We start from the raw sequence: 22,565 nt of genomic DNA, 5'->3' as shown, positions 1-22,565 counted from the left end.
GACCATATGACAGTGTCCATCACTCTGGAACTAGGACAAAAGGAAAGGGGGGTTTGGGGATGGAAATACCCAAGGTCCCTACTAAGGGATCTGGTGATTAGAGACTAAATTGAAGAGAAGATCAAAAGTTTCTTTGTTACCAATAAGAAAGGGGACACAAGGAAGATGTAAGATGGAATGCCTTTAAGGCTACTCTCAGGGGGGAATTAATGGCGGCAGCCGCACTATGGGCAAAGCAATTGAAGGCATTGGAAATGCAGCTTAAGGCGGAGGTGGAGGCGCCAAGGCAAAAAGCGGGAACAACTCCGATTAGGTCTTCCATGAGGGAGTACAGAAGGGCACTGGGGCAATTAGACATTCTCCGGACTAAAATGGCAGAGGGGGCTCTGCTCGCGGTTCGTCAGAAGTATTACGCGAAGGCAAATAAGGCAGATGCACTGTTGGCTTGCCTACTAAGGGGGCTGAGAACTAGAAACGTGATCACAGCGTTGAAAACGGGGACAGGGGAATGGGTCACATGTCTGGGGAAACTACAGGAAACGTTAGCGGAGTATTATGACTCTCTCTATGCCTCACAGAATCCTCAGACCAGCCTACAGGAGAGGTTCTTAGAAATGGTACAGCTGCGGAGCATCGGGGAGGGAGGTACGGGAGGCCCTTAATCAGGAAATTATAGAAAATGAAATGCAAAGGGTGATCAGAGCCCTGGTGGTGAACAAGGCCCCGGGACCAAACGGTTATACCGCAGCCTTCTATAAAATGTTTATCACGCAGCTGATCCCGCACTTGACCTCGCTCTTTAATACTTTTAGGCTGACAGGCAGAGTAGCTCCTTCCATGGAGGAGGCTAAGCTAACCCTCATACTTAAGCCTAATAAGGATCGGAAGAGAGAACCTCCTATAGGCCTATTGCGCTGATAAATACTGATGCCAAGATCTTTACAAAGGTCTTGGCTAACAGATTTGAGAATTATCTTCCGGACTGGACTAGATACACCCAGATCAGGCGGGTTTCGTCAGGGGCAGGCATACTGTTACACTCACCTGGTATCCACAGGGATGCCACCCAGCTGGGTTACTCGCTGGTATACTTCTCAGCTTTGCCCTGATGTGGTCTGCGGGGAAGGTTCTGCCTGAAAATACAGGAGGACTGTGTTCAAGACTGACCGACTGGGGTAAGTATCCTCCCTCCACCCCCGTATGCTTTCAGTCCCTCTGGCGCCCTCTCCTCACCTTGTGGTAGAATTAGGCGTGCTCTCCGTCCTGCCTTCTTTGCAGGGGCGTGTTGTCTTTCATGGGCGACTGCGTTCCAGTTACTTCACTGACGCCGGCCCGTTTGATATTGTTCAGGTAGGTCTTATTGCTGTTCTTTAGTTTTGTTGCTATCCTGCATGCCTTTCTTTGCTTAAAATGTCTCTTTTTTCTCTCTTAGGTATGCGGAGCTTCAGCGCGGCGAACTGGCTTGGTTGAGCCCCGCTGGTAAATGATGGCGCATTAAGAGCGCTATGATGCGATAAGTAAGCGCTATGCGCAGCGCTGCAAAGTCTTGCCTTTGCTAACATGTGTTTTCCTTCCTTCTAGGTCGCAGTGTTCTTCAGCGTGAGTGGAATGTCCGGAGTGGTGCCAGCCGAGAGACGACCAGCAAGGTAAGCCTTTTGAGCAGTTCGTAATTTGTAAATGTCTCTACAGCTTTCTTTAATGTTGCCTCTATCTTCCTCTTTCAGGTCGTTCTCTCCAGGAGGCGTGCAGATTCGAGGAAGCTGTTCTCAGTAGCTGCAAGTGTTTAAAGATGAAGACTGCAGGTAAGATGCTGCTGCTAATGATGTTCCTTTTGTCTCCTTGAAGGTTCTGCTTCTCCGAGGTTCGAGGGAACAGCTGGACACGGTGAGCGTCACGTTGCAAGCTGCAAAGTAACACGAAGCATGTTCTGCAGTTAGGGTGTGGTTTATATAGCCCAGGTAAAGTAGTACCAGGGAAAGTAGTTCCATGCCTGCCACACCCAAAACACTAGACCGCATAGCTTGGTTCTTACGAACCAAGCTATGTGGATGCCTCCATGTTGGCTGACAATACAATAAAGTACTTCCCAAGCACATTGTTGTTCATGGTGTATGGGCCTGGCGCTATAGGCGCCAGGACTGGCCCCATGAGGGCTTTTGAAGAGGATTCCAGGCTCTAGAGGCCCGAGTCCTGACTCCACCTGGCCAATGGGTTTGCCAGAGGGGGTTTTGGGTGAGGGTCGTGATACATACAGCGGATAACATCAGGCGGGTGGCCCACTTAGTGGGAAAGGTACAGAAAACAGACACTCCCGCTGTCCTTTTAACATTGGATGCAGAAAAAGCATTCGACCACGTGGAGTGGTCCTTTCTGTTCCGGGTTTTGCGAAAGATGAGCTTTGGAGGAGAATTTTTGACAATGGTTCAAACTAACTATCAAGCCCTGTCCATTAGAATAGCGGTGAACGGAACAACATCAAGACCTGTCAGACTGCAGAGGGGTACAAAACAAGGCTGTCCGCTGTCCCCAATGCTTTACGTGATTTATTTGGAGCTTCTCCTTCAGGCTTTAAGGGAGACGAATGGGATAAAGGGTATTCCCTTTGGGGGGAACAACAGAAGGTGGCGGCGTTCGCCGACGACATGCTGCTCACCTTGGCAGCACCAACCGAATCTATCCGGTCTAGTACAATCCTGTTAGAGGAGTTCGGGGAGGTCTCGGGTCTAAAGGTCAACAATGGCAAATCTGAAATCTTGAACCTCACGCTTAGGGCAGCGGAGCACGACAATCTGAAGCTAAGCACTCCTTTTATATGGAGCCCAGGGGGTATTAGGTATTTGGGAGTTAGGATTACGGCAACACTTGCAGACTGGTATACGGCTAACTACCCCCCACTCTTGAAAGATATTAAAAGAGACTTTCAGAGATGGAGAAATCTCAGGGTTTCATGGTTGGGGCGGATTGCAGCAGTCAAGATGGTCACACTTCCACGACTACTGTATTTATTTCAAGCGATCCCGCAGACAATACCAACAGGTTTCTTTAGGGAACTGGGGATACTGGCTAACGAGTTCTTATGGGAAGGGAAAAGAGCGAGGGTCAGCAGGCGCTTACTGATGGCATCCAGAGGTGAGGGAGGACTAGCGTTACCAAACCTCAGGAGGTACTATGAAGCAGCACAGCTGCGGGTAATTAGAGAATGGTTGAAGGGAGACGAGGGTATGCAAGATAAGCTATGGGTGAAGATGGACAGGGCGGTCGCACACCGTAACTTGGTGGAAATCCTATGGTTGCAAAGTCACACAGACCTAGACATCTCTATGAGAGCACCATAACTAAGCTCATGGTGGACATTTGGGATAAATTGGCGGGATCCAAGGGAATTACGACGTTCCCATCACCCTTTACACCTATTTTTGGTAATGGGGATTTTACACCGGGATGGAAAAGGGGGCGTTTAAACAGTGTCAGGATGGTGGCTGTAGGAAGCTGAGTGACATGTTCCTAGGGGGGGGGGGAATTGCTGTCTTTCGAGGACTGTAAACAGGAATACGCGATACAGGAAGGGGAAAGACTAAGGTATGCACAAATAAGGCATTGGGTGTTACACCCTGTGAATAGGGAGGCGGCAACTAGGGAGCCAATGAAATTTGAAAACTTTCTCCTATCCAATGACGGGGCAAATGGGCTAATCTCTAACCTTTACAAGACTCTGGACAGTACGAATGCTGATCAACAGTGGGTGTATATGCAGAAGTGGGAACACGTCCTGGGGAGGGAAATCAGCAGGGAAGAATGGGAGAGGTTGTGGAGGAGGATACCCAAGCTGGCAAAGGCTTGCCAATTACAAGAAGCTTGGTACAAGATCTTAGGCGGGTGGCACTATACACCGGCCCGCCTTCAGAAACTATATCCGGGAACCTCGGGAGCGTGTTGGAGGGGCTGTGGGATGGTGGGCACAGCAGAGCATATTTGTTGGAAATGTCCAAAATTCGGACCATTCTGGAGGGAGGTACAAAGGGCGCAGGAGCTGGCATTTGGTCCCGGGAACGATAGATCACCAGAACAGATCCTCCTGGGACTTCGAGGAGCTACAAGAGTGGGGGAGCCCAAGGCGAGGGAGAAGGCAAGGCTAATATTAACTTTGGCAGCTATAATGATAATAGCACAAAGGTGGAAGTGCCCAGAAGCCCCCATGATGCAAGACTGGCTACGAAAGATTTGGGAAATATTAGCTCTCGAATGGGCGACGTATGCCATGGACAACAGTGTACAGAAATTCACTATGGATTGGGGGGAAATGTTGGCCTTCCTTAAGGATGACTTTAGGGAGATGTGGTGCCCGCAGCGTTTAAGACTGCTAGATCTACAATGAACATTGGTGGCAGGTCCATGAGAAATGGGCCAGGGACAGAGTGGAAGTTGCCTCGGGGGGAGATGGGAGGGGGCGGGGGAGAGGGATTGTTGGGGGAATGGTTAAAACATGTAGAAAAATTTTATAAAAAGAGTTTTCAAAAAAAAAAAAAAACACCCCCAAATCTGGAGCATGATTCTGAATACTATCTTTGCTCGAACTAAACTAAATGTGCACCGACGTCTTGGAAACATTAGATAATAATTCTGATCTATAAAAAGGTTGATCGACAGGGCCCGGTGAAATATAGGCCAATTGCCCGGTTAGATGCACCCGGGAAGATTTTTTGCCCGCTTTATGTTAAGAGATCTCAACGAATGGATAAACAACTCCCACAACCATGACCCCTTCCAAACAGGATTTGTGGCTGGAATGGGCACGGCTATTAACTTGACAACGCTGACTGCACTAAAAGCTCATTGTCTGTCCCCAAAACCACCAATATACCTTGCATTTGTGGACATCCGAGCTGCATCTGATTCAATCTCTCGACCTATTCTAATAAACAAATTACAAAAAGCGGGCTGTCCTAAATCTATCAATGCCTTAATCAGGATATTATATACTGAAACCTCAATACAGGGGAGGCTCACCTTGGAAGGTTTACTATCCACACCAATTTCCACACATAGAGGTTTAAAGCAGGGTTGTATTTTGTCCTCCACCCTCTTTAACTTTTTTTTATATTAGATCGATAGTAAGAACTTACCAAGGTCATTGCTGATGCCCCTAAATGAGGCCCACAAATAATATGGTTACTGTATGCAAACAACCTAGTGTTGCTGTCTAAGATACTCAAAGGTCTACAGAAACTATTAAATTCATTAGCCTCGTACGCAGCAGAAAATGATTTGCAAATCAATTTGGATAAAACAAAGTCATGTGCTGTGGTCCTCCTGGAACGGTAAAAAACCATACATTTGGTCTGTACAAGAGATACACCTACAATTAGTTCATGTTAATGTTGATGGATATTTGTACCGCACACTATCACCACCGGAGTGGTCCCCTGGTTCTCTCACTATTCTTATTTAGGCAACAAGGTTGATGACGCTGATCGTTACTTTCTTGACATTAAGAACAAACTCACTACCGCGATATTTCAAGCAAAGATCATTCAGGGCAAGCATGGCCAATTTTCCTGTGCTCCAGCTTTGACTTATTATAATCAAAAAGCAGTACCCATTCTGCTGTATGGGACAGAGACCAAAAAAAGGATAGCTACTTGCAAAATTTACAAGATACATTTTGCCGGCGAATTCTCAATCTTGCGAATTGTGTACCTGTTGCCAAGATTCGTTTTGAACTGGGTCTGACCTCATTACATATTACATATGCTTGGACGTTATGTGCTCTTCTAAGAAAATGTCTTAGCACCCAAATCAAATACCTTACTAAGTATGCTGGCTACATACATGTTTAGTTCCACTCACAAATTTGCAACCACGTGGAAGATAACCACTCTACATGTATTGGTGAGAGCTGACATAACTATAGAGCCATCATTAAACAACCCAACAAGCGCCAAAGTTAAATTATACCAATCAGATTGGATAAAAACCCAACAGATATGCTCAAAATATTGTGATTATAAAAGCAATCCATATGAGATGAAAAAGATACCGCTTGTTGGCTGGCTATCTATCAAAAAGTCCCTCGCCATTTCATAGGAGTGGTTTTCTTCGATTTAGATTCAATTTGTGGCCCACACTTGATGTTTTGTCCAAACAAAGACTTATCAATAAAGATAAAAATATCTGTTGCTTTTGCAAAAATGTTTATCAACAAGAAACTTTAAGACATCTATACACAGAATGCCCTATGCTTATTCAAAAGCGGTAGCAATACCTACAAACATGTTTTAAAGATTTTAGAATTATATGTCCTGAATTTTTATGGCAACACATTTTTTGCACTAAGTATACATCAGTGAGATTAGCAACGATAAGATATATAGAAGCATTGCAACTTGACTGTAAATAGGAATGACAAAATTTGTTTAAAATGACTCTGGCCGTGTGCGGATGTGAGTCTCATTTCACAAGGCTTTTGTTTAATATGATCGCCCAGAAATATGTCTGACCTTTGATTGTACTGCTAATACAAGCATGATGTCCTCTATAATTATCCAATTATGCAAACAGACGTGGGACCTAAATGCAAATGATTAATTGAACATGCGTACAAGTGATTTCAAATATTTTTTCTAATTTGAAGTCACAATATGTTGTTTACTTTTATTAATAATGTTTTAATATGTATATTTGCAAATTGCGCCAGACCGAGTTGCGGTAACGCTAATTGTGTTGGGCGGTATCCCGGTGCAATTAACTCTGGGAAACCGCCCAACTCATGATGAGGCCCTTGCTAACAAACGTTTCAGTTTGGTTCACAAGAGGGAGGACTGATATTACCTGCAACAGTGATGGGCATTTCTATGGGGGATGGTTGGAAACGATGACATGCAATAAAGTGTAACCATATATTCCAAAGATAGCAGGCATTAACAGGCACATTTATGTATGTATTGCAGTCATAAGTATCTTAATAAACTCTTCAAAAACGCGATTCCCTTTGTGTGTGTGTTTGTATATGAGACAAATATTACATACCTGTAATCATCTTTCTGATGCTTGTATCTGCTTGGATTCACATGCTTTGCAAAGGCTGACGAAATCTAGTGGTAGGTGCAGAGTACTGCATGACTTGTTTTCGAATTTCAAAAAGGGAGGTCGACGGGGAGTGTCTGTAATACTATCCCTAGTGTGACGTGTACTCTACCCATGGTCCTTCATGTGTCAAGGTCTTTGTTTCTGACATGAGGGAGCATGTGTGTATGAGAGTACAGGAAGGTAGAGAAAGGTGTAACATGTTGACGTAACTTCATCTCCAACAGTGGAGGAAGGGTGGGTGCATGTGAATCTAAGCAGATTCAAGCTTCAGATATGTAATATTTGTCTTCTGACGCTCATGGATCTGCTTACAATCACATGGTTTACATAGACTGATATATGAAGGTGGGTTGTTAGAAGGTACAGCGGCTAGTTGAGTATCAAGTTACATAGGAAGCCCAAAAAGTAATTGTTAATACCTTTTGACTTGAATGATGGCTTTGGCGAACAGACAGTTTGCCACGAGCCCACCCAGACTGGAAATACTGGAAATAATTCATTAAATAAAGAAAACGTTATTAAGAAAGGAAAGAAATGCTGTTTTCGGCCTACTACCATTCATTTCCCCATACAGAAACATTTTCGGAGCAGAGCACAGAAAAACTGCTGGACCAAATTGGGCCAGGTACGAAACAACTTGGGCACCAAGCGTTGACTCGATTTCTGGAAGGGGTCTGGGGTAATTGTTAAAATATTTGACAGAGAAGGGGTTGCCCCCTTCTCCCAAAATAATAGCTATATATGTGTCCCACAATGCATCAGTGAGGCCACCACACTAGAAGTCTGAAAAATCCACCATTATTTGATGATGTTCGATGTGAGAGATAACCGGGGTTATAACGGGTATAACCGGGGTTAGACAAAAACAAAAAGTGGAAAGAAATAGCTTTTTGAGGAGGAAAAAGGATGAAATGGCACCAGGCTAACAGTGAGGAGGAGGAAAGAGGACACCATGAGAAATTGGGCAGATAGGAGTGGGGGAGCGGATGCTGGGACCAAGTTCAGAGCTCTAACATTTTCACACAACCAGGGGCATACGGGGGAACAGGATTGAGAGTGTGTCACACGAAAGAAACCAGGGTTATTCGTGCGCGTTTACGGATGACCAAGGTTATTTGTAGTATATTGCAAATATAACCATAGAGGAATTTTCCAGCTTCAGTGCAGTGGGGGGAGCGTGGCCATGGTGCTTGGTTACTTTAAGGAACACAATGGTGCAATATGTAAAGTGCCGAAGGCATGGCTAGTGTCATGCCACAACATCTATGGGGCCAACATGTCAAGGTATGCAATATGGAAAGTGGCCAACGGCCATGGCTAGCGTGCCCAAAAGAAAACTAGTGTTGTGGCCATGGCTAGTGGACTCATTTTGGAAACCTATTGGAGCACTATGTAGAGTACACTGAATTTTGACCAGATAATAATAATAATAATTCGCAATTATATAGCGCTACAAACCCTAAACAACTGAGTGCTGATTATTACTACCCACGGTGTGTGGTGCTCATTTATCGACCTCGGAAGGATGAAAGGTTGAGTTTGACACTGCCGTGATTCGGACCTGTGTCGGCAGGCTCTGCACGGATGTCAAAGCGAGCGCTCTACTCGCTGTGCTATCTGACTGGCTAATTGGGGTAATATGTAAAGCGGCCAGGGTCAAAGACCGGGGTCAATGGTCATCGGCAAAGGCCATGACTAGTAAGTAAGAAAGAAAGGTAGTGTTTTAAAATATACTGTTTTAAAATATACAGTGGGCACATTGGCCAGGGTTAAAGGCCCTGGCTAATGGGCCCAAAAAAACATGTATAGACAAGACCTTGGCCACCTAGTGGGTCCAAAAGAAACATATTGGGGGGAACATGTTCAGTGGACACGGCCGAAGGCCATGGCTACTGGCCCGGTAGAGTTTTAAAATTAACAGTAGGCCCGGCTGAAGGCCATGCTCCCTGGCCAGGGACAAAGGCCCTGGCTAGTGGGCCCGAAAGGCATGTATAGTGGCTGTGGTCAAAGGCTGTGGTCACCAAGTGAGTCCAAAAGAGACATATTGGGGCAACATGTACAGTGGGCACAGCCGAAGGCCTTAGCCACTGGCCATGACTGAAGGCCATGGCTAGTGGCCTCTAAAAAAACGATGGTATAAACAAAACCCTTGAATTTAACTAAAAAACCTTAGTTAAGTTGCGCAGATTGAATACAATACCTTTGAAATTCAGCGGGTGTGGGATGTCATATCCAGCTTAACTAGGCACATTCCTGTTGCCATGAGCACATAAATATTATAAGAAAAGGGATTCACAATGACATACAAAATGGCACTATGGACACACAGCATTATGGGGGACATCAATTGGGAATGCACAGCGTTAAACTGGTCATGACTTCCCACATCTGCTGAATTTCAAGGGTTTTGTTGCATTACATCTGCGCAACTTAACTGCACCTTAACTAAGGTTTTGTCATATATATATATATATATATATATATATATATATATATATATATATATATATATATATATATATATATATATATATATATGTTTAAAATTAGCTTGTTCCTTTCAAACCGAGTGAGCAGCCCTCTCCACAGGATCACAGAATAAAATGATCAGGATTCGCCTTTGTTGATTTCTACATTTTTTCCTTTATTAGTTGCAAAAAAGTCGGGGAAACAAACCCCGGCTCATAAAAACCTTTTTTCTTTTACAAAAAAAGAATGAAAACCGTCATAATTCGGTCCTCCCAAAAAGTAGCAAAAATGATTTTGCTGAGGAATCTACGCGTTTCGCGGCTGACTTGCCGCTTGTTTACAACAACAAATGCCTCTTTTACATAGATCATTTAGGAGAGAGAGAGAGAGAAAGAGTGTTGCTACTAGAAAGAGGACTGGCTTAAATGGCCAACAACCAGAGGCGTTGCTGGGGGGGCTAAGGCGGCTATAGCCCCTGGTCTTTTGGTTGTACCCCCGGATAGAATCTCAGAAGCTACAACCAAAAGGCTCTCTAGCCCCCAGTCCCGACAGTTCCGACATCAGCTTAGCCCCAGGTCTTATCCAGACCTACCAACACCCCTACCAACAAGCTTTCGTGTCATATATACAAACATATGCTGTGAAACAGTGTGGGCTTGTACGGGAGTAAGGAAGACCCCTGTAGCTAAGCGGTTGTTCTACTAGGCATGATAGCATGGGCAGAATAACGACGGCGTGAATTCACAGACTTGTATACAAACGGGCATGCTGCATCGCCTCCCTCATTAAGGATTAAAGCACCTTGAATAATTCCTGATCTTTACCCACTCATTCTGGCCAAATGACTTCCAATCTAAGGAATATTTTAGTAATGTAATTTCACAATTGATAGGCAGACTGTCACAAAGCAGTGGTTATCACATATTTTGCTTGCACTGATTTAATTTGATCCCTGAATAAACAAAGCAATGACAGCCAGCATAGAACCACATATTTATAACATTACCCTTTGAATACTTCCCTCCAAGAGGATTAGGCTATTTGAATGACCTCTAAAACAAGCAACGATAGTGGAATGCAACCTGCAAAAGCCCTGTACTGCTATGCTTTCTAAAGAATAACTCACTTACCCACAAAAGAGCCTCTTGGACTAGATGCTGTGTCTATTTCATAAAATTATCCAACAACTGTGAAGTTTGTCATCTTCTAGTCTAATAATGTATGGCAAGAAAGGGAACAATTTGCTAGTTTTGTGTCCCATACATTTTCCCGACAACCCTTTTATCGTTAGCACATATGACAATTATATGTGGTAGAGTAAACACAGCCACCTAGCATGCTTTCCTTTTTTCCTCATCCACAGAAAACCCTGACTATGTTTCCATGTTACAGATGTGCACACTGTCTATTTAGATAGTGACATCACCTTTGCTGTATGGGTACTGAAAAGCATGGAAGAACCAGCAAGGTCATGTGAAATAATGCCTTCACCTTTTCAGAAACACATAGGACATCAAATGCCATTCATATCCCATTTAGTGAGCATTAGCATATCTTCTTCTAACTGTTATCTGTAATGGCTGCAGTATCACTACATGTCTACAGGCATTTAATTCTTTCAAAAGCAGAAATTGGCTGGGATTTGGCAAACTCCAGCTATTGAGTTAAAATAGCAACCGCATAACATTTCATAACCTTGGGACACTAAGCAAAGAGTAGTCCGGTTCCCTGGTCTGGGAACCCATTTAGGGCTATGTGGATATGGAACAGTAGTCCAGTTCTCTGTTGGTACATCCCTTTAGTACAATGAGCCTTTTGCATTCGGCATTGCACCTTTGGACCCCTTGTTATCATCGAGGACAGTTGAAACATAGGTCAGGAAAAGCCAAGAAGCCCTAGCTATCCAGAGCACAGGATCTAGATCGCTACTCATAGGAGCCATCTAGTCTTTTTAATCCATCTAGAGGCTGGGTCTCACAAGTCCGAATTCTCCTTATTGAGGTTCATATCTCCAGGCTGTCATTTATTAAACTATGTCGAGAGCTAGGGATACTTTTTCCCACTCCAAGAATGTACTCAGTTATTTCAGTCTAAAGCCAGTCTCTGTCATCTCGATGGACAGAGAGCCTGAGTTCCTCCAGAACCTCGCCAATTCAAAAGTATCTCACAGATCTTACATGAATCCTACTTCAAACTTACATGATTTTATAATAATTAAATTAAATAAGTATTTCAGTGTCATATAAGTTCTTATAAAGTTCTTATTCTTGTTTCCAAAATCCCACTAGTTTGTCAAGTTCAGATAAAATACTTATAGGAATCTTTTTTGTATAGTCTCTAGCAGAACGTAATCTCTCTCAGATGACATCAAGCAGATACGACACAGCCATCCAGGCCTTTTTCCAAACTTTTTGTTTTAAACAATTAATACCACACAACACTGCAAACGTAATTGATCATGAGCACCACAGAAGGAGTAAATACATCAAGCACAACCAAAGGCACAACTCAACTCAACTGAGCCAAAAACGTTTAAAAAAAAACAAATTTACAGAAAGTCATGAAATCATAAAGGACCCTTATCTCTAAAACAGGTTGATAATTCCATGGAAGCAGCTCTGGGATTTTGCCAGTCCTTAGCAAGCCCAAGCATCATCCCCTTGAGGGCTAGCATGCAGGAGCACATGAACTTACTGCACAGATGATGGGAAACAAACGACTGGATCCCAAGGAACCAAGAAATTAGAAAATAAAAGTGTTGGGGACACAAAGTTTGGAATAGGCCCACATTAGGGGTTTGCCGGTATCCGATACCGGCAAACTGCCTTTACCATCTCTACTGCCCGATGTCCCGGTATTACTGGGATATTCTGGAGGCAGACAGCCGGTAAACTCCCATGGAGTGCCATGGAATGGGATTGCCTGAATCACCAGCACCGGTATTACGAGTGCCAGTGATTAGGGCATTTCTTTGCTGGTAGGGGCCTGATCTACCGGCAGGTCAGGCCTGCCAGGAGATCTGTAGACCCCACCGGTAAACTTGAAGTGTGCCGGTCTGGAACAAATGGAGGAACCAGAATTACTAGCATTTTTTCAGGCATTTCTTCCGGACCAGCACACCTGTATTGAGACCCACACGAGCGACTGTAAACCAATTACGCCCTAAGGGAAGGAAGTCGAATCTGAGATTTTGGAAAACCAAACTGTTTTGGAGAGTGAGAAGCCATCCTGTTTGTGGTGCATTTCAACATTGTCTTAAGCGGTTTATAAATAATATAAATAATATAAATCCCACTTTAAACATATCTCTCTGTTGTTGATCCTACTCGATTCATGACAGAATGAAGACCTGCGTACATTGCATTAGTGTGATCCAATATGGAGTTGAGTAAAGCTCCGACAATCAGAAAATTGTTCTTGATGGGGATTAATGGCAATGTTAGACAAAGTTGTTGGAGCCCAAAAAAGCACTTGTTATGGCATTTGTTTTCAAGTTTATCATTGCTTTCTATAGCGCAGTAACACACAAGTAATTCCAAAGTGCATAAAGAGGGAAGAAAAAGCATAAAGGAGCAAGCCGTAAAGAAGACAGGGGGAAACAGGTGGCGCAGAACACAATTGATTGTAGCTTTGGGGGCAAAGAATAATCTTGTAAATTAATATAGCTCATGGACATTGAAAAAATTAAGGCCGGTAAACAGGGGCTGATAAAGGTAGGCCTTCATGGAATAGTAAAAAATCCAAATCTGATTCAGATCCCAAGTGCATAGAGACGGCGGGGCTACATAAATGTCAAGAAAATGAGATCTGTTCCTAAACCAAACGCAAAGCTGTTCTGCAGGGAACCACTGGCTATGCCATTATGAGTGATTAGATTTCCACACTCTGAGGGTGACTGGAGCAGGGATTCCGTAACGTTAGTTTAACATGGGGTTTAGGAAAGGGAACGGCATTCCCTGGGTGGTTAGCGTGAATCTGGGAATGCTCTCTTAATGAGTGGTTTTCAACATACAGATTCCTTCGGTAAACAGAGTTAAGAAAGAGGTCATAAAAACACATTCCTATAGGGGGTACCACTTGGATGTACAATTAGAAGCCTTTGGAAAACCAAAGTGTACTGGGATGTTCTAAGACAGGCATGGTATCACGAGATGACACAGACAACAGCTTTCAAGTTTCCACAAGACTTTTTACTAAATGTCAGGATGAAGTAATGCTCAACTTGCCCTATATCTACAATGGGTCTTCCCTCAACTGATGCAACCAAGGAAAGTCAGTGTTCCGTAAGTCCAAATAAAATGTTTGTCTGTGCTAAAACCTATACTTGCCCTCACATCTTTATCTAAACTTAGTGCAGGGATATTCTCAGCCAACTAAACAGTGTTCAATTTATAGTCCGGAGCTTCTTCCAGCTCTTTTCACAAAGGTTCAACATAGTTCCACCAACTGTTCATTTCAATGTTTCACCAAGTCTTGGGTCTTCCTTTCCCAAGTTCAAAATAACATTAGCCACAGTGTTCAAACTAATCTCAGGGCCCCCTTCCCCGAGTCCAAAACACCTTTAAGCACAATTGTTCACAATGTTCTCTGGGGGTCCCTTCCCCAAGTTCAAAATACACTGGAGCTCTTTGATTTTCAATATTCACTAGATCTCAGGGTTCCCTTTCCCAAGTTCAATAGCACTTCACTTACCACTTGCTTTCAATGTTTAACAATGTTCATAAACTGGTTGGGCTCTATGGTCTGGGGGCAGTTGTCGGACCACACGGTCCACCCATCACAGGTCGAGCAACCAGGGGCCCCCCCTTTTCATGGGCTCTCTTCAATTCACATTAGTTGCTTTCCTCCAATTCATTCACTCGATGTTGCACTATATTTATCAAAGTCTGGAGACCTTCGACAACGTGTCTTTCCTTACACGCGACCACTACCTTGCTTTGTATACTTTTCTTTCTGTTCATATGACTTTAAATGTTCAGTGTACTGATTGGTGACTTTCACAGACGTGCTTTAATTCGCACACGATCCCTTCGTTACTTTGTATACCTTGCCTTTGTTTCTGTACCTTTGAATAATAATTTTACTTCATGGGCGTGCTCTCGCTCACACGCAGCTATTGTTACTTTGTATTTTGCTCCCACTTCAAAGTTAATGTATTGGTGCACTGGATAGGGCACTCACCGGTCGCTCTAAAGGCTCTTCAAGTAACACGGAGAGCGTGGTGTTCTCCGTTTACACCACCATCCGCCCCTCAGACACTCGTGGATCGGCTTCTCACCACAGTGGAACGAGCACCTTGAGTAGACAGGAAAGGGGTAGCTTCTCCAACAGCTCCCTTCTATATGCACCTTCTGCTCCTCAGCACTTCCATGCCTTCCCCATGCTTCATGGGACTCTACAGCGTCTCAGCTTCCTGCTTCCACACGAACCAACTGTACATGGTGGCTTTCTCTCTGTCTTGGCTCCTTGCTTTTATACACCTGGGCTCTATTAAGGGTCTGCAGGTGTACGTCCCTTGGTGTTCTTGCCTGTCCTTGTTTACACAAATCAATAGGACATGCCTGACCTGCAATGTGCGATTCCTCCATACCCCTCTTCCTCGTCCCAGTACTAGAGTGGTGTTTGCTATAAAAAGTGTGCACTCCTCCTAGTTTCTTCCTCCTTGTCCCAGTTTTTGGCCAAAATGAATAGGGAAGGATAGGATGGGGTTGGCAATAGCCCATAAAGGCTGTAGATCCCTGGGGAGTAGGTGTGAGAAGGCCCTTGGGTTTCACACAGATCTGCATATGGTTTTCTTCAGCCAAGGAGGTAACACTGGAATGTACCGCTTCCTTCACTCAGTGGACCTATGCCAGCCACTTGAATCTTGTATAACTATTTTCCAGTCTCCAAGATTTGGGCAGCTCTTTCCAGTTTGCAGATGTCTGGAAGACAACATTTCTTTCACCCATGGTATCATCTTTTAAACTTAGGGGTCACAAAGAGGTTGTCGTCTGATGACCTTTGGTTTATAATAGGGCGTAATACAAGTATGAGCTTTGACCAATTACAAATGCATATGTGTTTATGGGGTAGAAGAGTAGGCAGCAGGAGGGTTAGGTGTTGCGAGGGCTGGGGTCAAATAGAAAAATTGGTTGAATTCATGTCGACCAAAGCTGTGCAAACAAAGTGCAGACTTTTAAAAGGAGGTTGTAAAAACACATAGAACAGTATCAGGGAAGAAGGGTGGGAGTAGGCTGTTCATATATTTGTGTCCTATATTCCAGGGGCCTCCATGTGTTAGACAGAGGACTTTGAATTCAACATGGAGTTCAAAGAGCAACCATGTAGGACTCGGAGTCTGGCCGGGTGTAATCTGGTGCTGTGCCTTAAGGCCCAGGATCATATGGGCAATGCGTTTTTGAATTAGTCCCATCAACACGATCTCCAGACTTTTAACTGGCAAAGATAGGCCAGCTATGCGCCTAAAGATTCAAGACCCAAAGTGATTTTTTCACAGCAAAGAATGAGGGGCTCCTGTTTTTCCAAATGTCTATAATAAATAAGAGGCCAAGGTTTTCATGTACAATCAAATGAAACTAAACAGGCCTTTTCATGCTATAGTCATGTTTGGATTAATGTGATAGGGCATAGCTATGACAGATCTAAACATAGCGTAGCCCGATTTATATTTCAAATTTGACAGCAATTCATGAATAGCTCTTTTTATGACATGAGCCATTTTGTTACTCTGTAGGAGCAAAGCTTTCCCGGGATAATACATTGATATCATTGTAATGCTACAAAAACCCTCTGCAAAGAGAATAGGAGAATTGATTCAATATTTTGTGTTCAGCAACTGGGCATTAACGTTTACTAGTTGTCTCAGAAGTATTCTTCTGTTGGGCCACAGAACAGACAGGCAGCATCCTGTGCCGATGCAGACCATGCCTACTGGCCTAAACAGGCTTTGCTTAGGTCTTGTGTCACTCTTACATGAGGAAGGCAACTGGGAAATGTAGTCTTGGATAATGAAACTTACTGCAAGCAACAACATTTAGCAAACAGTGCGAATACAAAGGCCATGAAGTGCAAATAAGCAATGTGAGTGTTGTGCAAGACTGTACTGTCTGGAATACTAAACTTGACTAAAGAATCAGAAGGCTCATAAGAACCCAAGCTCGATAGGCTTTGTGGGTAGGTAAGTCTCTTTGGTACTGCGGCATGCTTAAGTCTAGAGTGCATGACAACATGGCCCTGACCAGTGTACAAGGAGAGGTGCTGTGAAGGGAACTCTTGAACTGGAGACCTATTTTAGGGTGGTTGTGCCATGTTCTTCGTCTCTCCTGCTGCAACAACGTCTGTGCTGTCTTCTTTCCTGAAGCACAGACAACCGCTCCCTCTGTTAGCTATTGGTACCTATTCTGTCAACCTGTCCATCAATCTCTCCAGCTACAACGCACAGTAAAGACCACAGTCTAACTATGGCTGAAGTAATCACAATGCAATGTCAGAACACACACACACACACACACACACAGGGGCGACTTGACCGAGAGCATCACTCACTTCACAAAGGCTAAGAATCTAATCAGCACATGTTAATGCCATTTGGACACACTGGTCAAGCCCTTTGTAAGTCAGTAACTCACACGTGAAAGGTTCAGTTAAGTGCCTCAATCAGCAGGAAATCTGCACCCACAAAGCATCAGACACTGTGGGGGGCCTTTTTTGTGTAAAGGCGATTTGGGACTTGCCATGGAAGGAACTTCATTAGAACAGCACTTACGGTCAAGAGCAGTGGTAGCCACCAGGTGCGTAGACGGGGAGGCATCCAAGCCTTCAATCTTTCCGGAATGGAAAGAAAACAGGCACTCCGGATCCTGGGTCTGAAGGAATAAACAAATTGCATACATTAAACATTGCTGCAGTGTAAAACTAGTTTGAGGCGTGTTTTGATGGTCCAGTCAGCCTCTCATCTCTATACAGGGTTATTGTAAAGACATTTAGAAGGGGTACAGTGGACAATTCCAGATTCCGAGGGACAATATGGCTAAGGATCAGGCATGTAAAGGACATATACGCTGGTTGGCCTCTGACCGTGATTGCATATGTATTTTGTATGTGATGTACCAGCACATCTCTCCAGCCTGAAGGAAAGAGCCCAACAATGGATGCATTAATAAGAGATACCTAGCAACATTCAAATCTGCTCCGTAAAACTGGCGATTAGAAGTCGTTCAGGCAAGATCAAAAGGAATCATGTAATATTATCCCCAACAAAAATATCGCTGTATATATGTTTGTCAGGATCAGCCATAGGCGATATTTTTATTGGGGATAATATTTTGGGTTTTTGGGAGTGGGAGTGTGGGGGTGTCCCCCACTCCCTTTAAAATGATACAGGGGTTGCGGGGGTGTCCCCCGCAGGTTCCATGCCTTAATATCGCCACAAAAATATGGCGATATTTCTGTATGGCGATATTTTTGCGGGGATATTAGCACATGGAACCGATCAAAAGACGCACATTAAGCTTAAATTAGCATTAACATAACAAGTCAAAGAATTAATAAGAGGAGTAGTCGTGCCATTGAATGGCTCACAATATCACACCTTAATGTAGCAGAACAGAAGCAATGGAGCCAAGGAGGCACAATGAAATTTAAATTTTTATTTTCACAGTAAGCAAACATAAATAAATAAACAGCAGTCCATGAAATTCACAAATATCAACCAAGTGAAAGCAAAGTAATCAATTCGCCATAAACAATCCAAACATATAAACATCAAAAATAGAACAAGAAGGAAGAAAGGAAAAGAAGAAAAAGAAAAAGAAAAGGAAGAAAGAGAATAAGAGCGTAGGAGTAGAAGACATAAACCAAAAATTTCAATGCAAAATACTATACCTCAGACAAAAGGGCATTACAAAAACCATCACACAAACTATAGGTATTATACAGATTATGAGTGTTCAAGGGTAAGTACATAATACCCCAGATCAAAGATCAGGTTTATCCATATGTGTCATGATCTCTGCTTCCAAAAGGTCAGGGTTTTCCCAACTCCCTTGGAAGCAGATCCATAACCCAGGTTCCGAGTGCCAACCAGTCCCAATTGGGACCTTTTGGACCCAGTCCTGGCGCCAGTGGCACCAGGCTCATAAATATGCCCAGTCCCAGCGCTGGAAGCGCCGGGCTCATAATGCTTGGGTGGACTTACCTTCAGCAGACCATGCTGCTTACTTGCCTGCCAGTTGAGCCTCTGATCCTCTTCTGTTTGGAACTACTTTTCCTGTTGGGTGGGGCTGGAGCCACTCCCTAGATTCAGAACACTGGAACTCTTCTGGAAGGCAGGAACTCTTTTCTTACCAGGAACTCTTTTCTTACTTAGGCGTGGCTGTGGAAGGAGACACCTAAGCACTACAGGAGGCTATTTAAACCACACCCGGTGGATGAATCTTGCTTTGCGTTATTCTGCAACCTCTGCAGCAGAACGCTCATCGTGTCTTCTGCATCCGGTCCTGGGCCTAAGGAAAAAGGCTTACCATCCTGAATCCAGTCTTCAGCAACACCTATAAAGACAAGAAAGAACAGGTTAGCATTCCGGCATCTGAAAGGCAAAGGCTTACCATCCTGAATCCAGTCTTCAGCAACACCTATAAAGACAAGAAAGAACAGGTTAGCATTCCGGCATCTGAAAGGCAAAGGCTTACCTACTCTTCGTGCGCTCCGGAGGTCTTCACACTGCATTCCGGCATCTGAAAGACAAAAGTTTACCAACTCTTCGCACGCTCCGGAGGCCTTCGGCGCTGCATCCCGCATCTGAAAGACAAAACAAGGTGCGTTTAAAGACATTGGGGAACTTTAATACTCACGTGCCATTACTCCTTTCCACATCTAATCCAGTGGGTATTCCGGCACCCTGCAGCCGCTCCGAACTCGTACCTGCAAAATAAAAAGACAGTTAGAGCGCATAGTGAAGCAGGCAACAAGCGCTTACTTACGTGCTTCCAGGCGCTTCTATTCATCACACGGGCTCCATCTTCAACTCACTTCAGCCCGTCATCCGCCATCGCCGGAACCCTGCAAAACAAGAGACATCATTACTAAAGACTTTAAAGACATTTGAATGACTCGAAACTTACCGTTCGTGCAGTAAACGACGGACAGCAGTCCTCTGAAGTCAAGAGGCCTGCGCTACCTATCCAGTGAAGAAACTGGTTACAGCACCCTGCCCCGAGGCTGATGGAGAGCTCGGCATTCACTTACCTAAGGTGAGAGCGTTAACCTTTGGGGGTCTACAGGAGAGGAGAAGAGGAAAGAGATAGGGACACCCCAATAACCCCAGTTCATTAACCCCATATTTTCTATCTGCAGACATCTTACTCTACACGTCAGGCATACAGTGCACAGAGGTCCAGCCCAAAGAGCCAACTGGGTGCTACACATCACCTTTGAAGATACGGTAGTCGGCCAGTCAAGACCGGCGCCTCTGCGAGAATCAGGTGAGCGTTACAATATGCATCAAGAAAGCAGCTCCAAATGTCCCAAAGTTTTTCAATGTCACCAGTGAGTTTGTAAATGGCTTTTTCATATGTTGAAACAGTAAGTAGCTCCTCCACCCAGTCATCAATGTTAAATGAAGTACTTGATTTCCATGACCTCAATATGAATTTTTTAGCAACCATGCATGCACGAAGCAACCAAACTCTCTTACCAAAGTCAATTTCCTCCAGAGAAGAGTCATCACCCAAAATCAGTAATGAAGCATTCATGGGGATTGTGACCTCTAAGACCAGACTCAACCTCTCCCGAACCTTATCCCAGAATTGCATCGTCTTGGGACAGGACCAAATCAAATGACTCAGAGATCCTCTCGAACATTTACACTTCCAGCAAAGATTGTTGTCTAAAAGTCGTCTCCTGAATAGTTTCTCCGGCGTCCAATAGGCCCTGAACAACAACTTAGTTTGAGAAGCTCTGAGGGACCAATCCAAACTTACCAAACGAGTGTTTTCACAGCACCTCCGCCAACATCTGAAGTTAACATCTTCCCCCAATTCCTCCGCCCAAATTGCAGGCAATCTTGGATCACCCTTCCGAGTAGCTTTTATAATTCCATACATGGTAGAAGCAGGGTGTGAGGCACTCAAGCATGCAGATAGAGCTGTCCAAGCAGGACTTTGACCAGTCAATTGTGGCATCTCAACACAAGCTGAAATAATAATCTTCAGTTTCCTATATTCAGCAAACGAGCATTCTGACATGTCATACATCTGGCCAAGCTGAGCGTACGTCAACCAGTTGTCCCCCTCAAACAAATCTCCAATATATTTGATGCCAGCCACAAACCATTCCACCCAAAACAGAGGTTTACCCTGATATTTCAAGGCTGGATTATTCCATATGGAGGCATCTGGGTGTAAATATGGGTCAGCACTCACACGATTCGAGAGCTCACAGCAGCAGTCTCGCAAGAATGAAGTAAGAGAGCTGACTTTTTTTGATTTGTTCTTCTGAGTAGTCAGCAACGCTTTCGGGTCCAATTGGGAAACAGCACTGCATTCCCAGGATAAGAGGTCAGAATGTTCAGACTGTACATCTCCAGAGTCAATAACTCTGCACAAATGACGAGTGGAAAACGACAAATGGTAGTCTGACAAATTAGGCAAGTTCATTCCACCCAATTTCAATGGGAGTTGAAGCTTCCAAATTGCGAGCCTCGGAGGTTTCCCATTCCAAATAAAGTTCTGCATAATCCTATTGATCTCTTTAAAGATGTTTCCAGGTATCTTAATTGGGAGCATGCTTAACAAATAATTTATCCGAGGTGCCAGGTTCATTTTCAAACAGTTGATTCTGCCCCAGGTCGACAATTTCAAAAGACTCCACCTTACCAAATCCGATCTAAGAATCGGAAGGATCCAAGAAAAATTAATGGCTGGCAACTTCACTATATCCGCTCCAATCCATATTCCAAGATACTTCAACTTTTCAGCACACCACCTGAATTGAAACTGAACACATGTATGTCTTTGACACAACCCATTGACAGGCAGGATCTCTGATTTGCTCCAATTAATCTTATATCCTGACACCAAGGAAAAGGATTGAATATCTTGCATTAAATACGAAATGCCAACAGCTGGGTCTTGCAGGGCAATCAGCAAATCGTCAGCATACAACCAAACCAAATTATCCCGACCATTTCCAATAACAGGTAGAAGACGTACGTCTGCCCGCAAGCTCACTGCAAGTGGTTCCATAGATAAAATAAATAAGAGAGGTGAAAGAGGGCAACCCTGCCTTGTACCACGATGAAGCTCAAATGGATCAGAGATAAGTCCATTCGTCAGCACACTTGCAGAGGTATTATTGTATAACAGTTTAACCCAACGCTGGAAATCGTGTCCAAAGTTCATTTTCCCCAAGCATGCGAACAAAAAGTTCCATCCAACACGATCAAATGCCTTTTCAGCATCTAGGGAGATGACCGCACTGGCAACTGGTTGACTATGGCCCTTCTCAATTGTCAATAGCAGGCGTCTCATGTTATCCGCCACTGCCCTACCAGAGACAAAACCTACCTGGTTCTCATGCACCAGAGTCGAAATGACCTTATTCAGGCGAACAGCCAGGATTTTGGCCAATATTTTGCAGTCACAGTTGATCAGACTGATCGGCCGATAATTCTCGCACCTTGTAGCAGATCTGTCTTTCTTTCTCAGCACCGTAATCAATGCATGTCTCATTGTATCTGGTAGGGAACCAGACTCAAAGGCATCATTAAGAACATCACACAGAAGCTGTAGTGCGGAATCAGGGAGGGCTTTATAAAATTCATTAGGGAGACCATCAGTGCCAGGTGATTTACCCACTGACATTCTTGAAATTGCATGTTGAACATCATCCATTTCCACTTTCCCTTCCAAACCTGCCGCCTCATCCGCCGTCAGACGAGAGAGAACATGAGAATCAAGGAAGCTGTCAATATCTCCATCTGCACAGGATAGTTCAGAGGTGTAAAGTTT

General features: G+C 44.1%; 1 protein-coding gene across 3 annotated transcripts in view; it reads right to left on the bottom strand.

Moving 5' to 3' along the window:
• The window catches only part of CFAP44 (cilia and flagella associated protein 44), a 1,393,686-nt gene that overhangs the window by 715,593 nt on the left and 655,528 nt on the right, over positions 1-22,565 (bottom strand). For all 3 annotated transcript variants that reach the window (XM_069635797.1, XM_069635796.1, XM_069635798.1), the window contains one exon: positions 17,324-17,423. In XM_069635797.1, coding sequence (XP_069491898.1) covers positions 17,324-17,423 — 100 coding nt within the window. The remainder of the gene's footprint in view (positions 1-17,323; positions 17,424-22,565) is intronic.

The sequence above is a fragment of the Ambystoma mexicanum genome, chromosome 7p (genome assembly GCF_040938575.1).
Source record: "Ambystoma mexicanum isolate Mex_15411 chromosome 7p, UKY_AmexF1_1, whole genome shotgun sequence".
Classification (NCBI taxonomy): Eukaryota; Metazoa; Chordata; class Amphibia; order Caudata; family Ambystomatidae; genus Ambystoma; species Ambystoma mexicanum.
The sequence above is the reverse complement of the archived record's forward strand: the minus strand, read 5'-3'. Positions and strand labels throughout refer to the sequence as shown.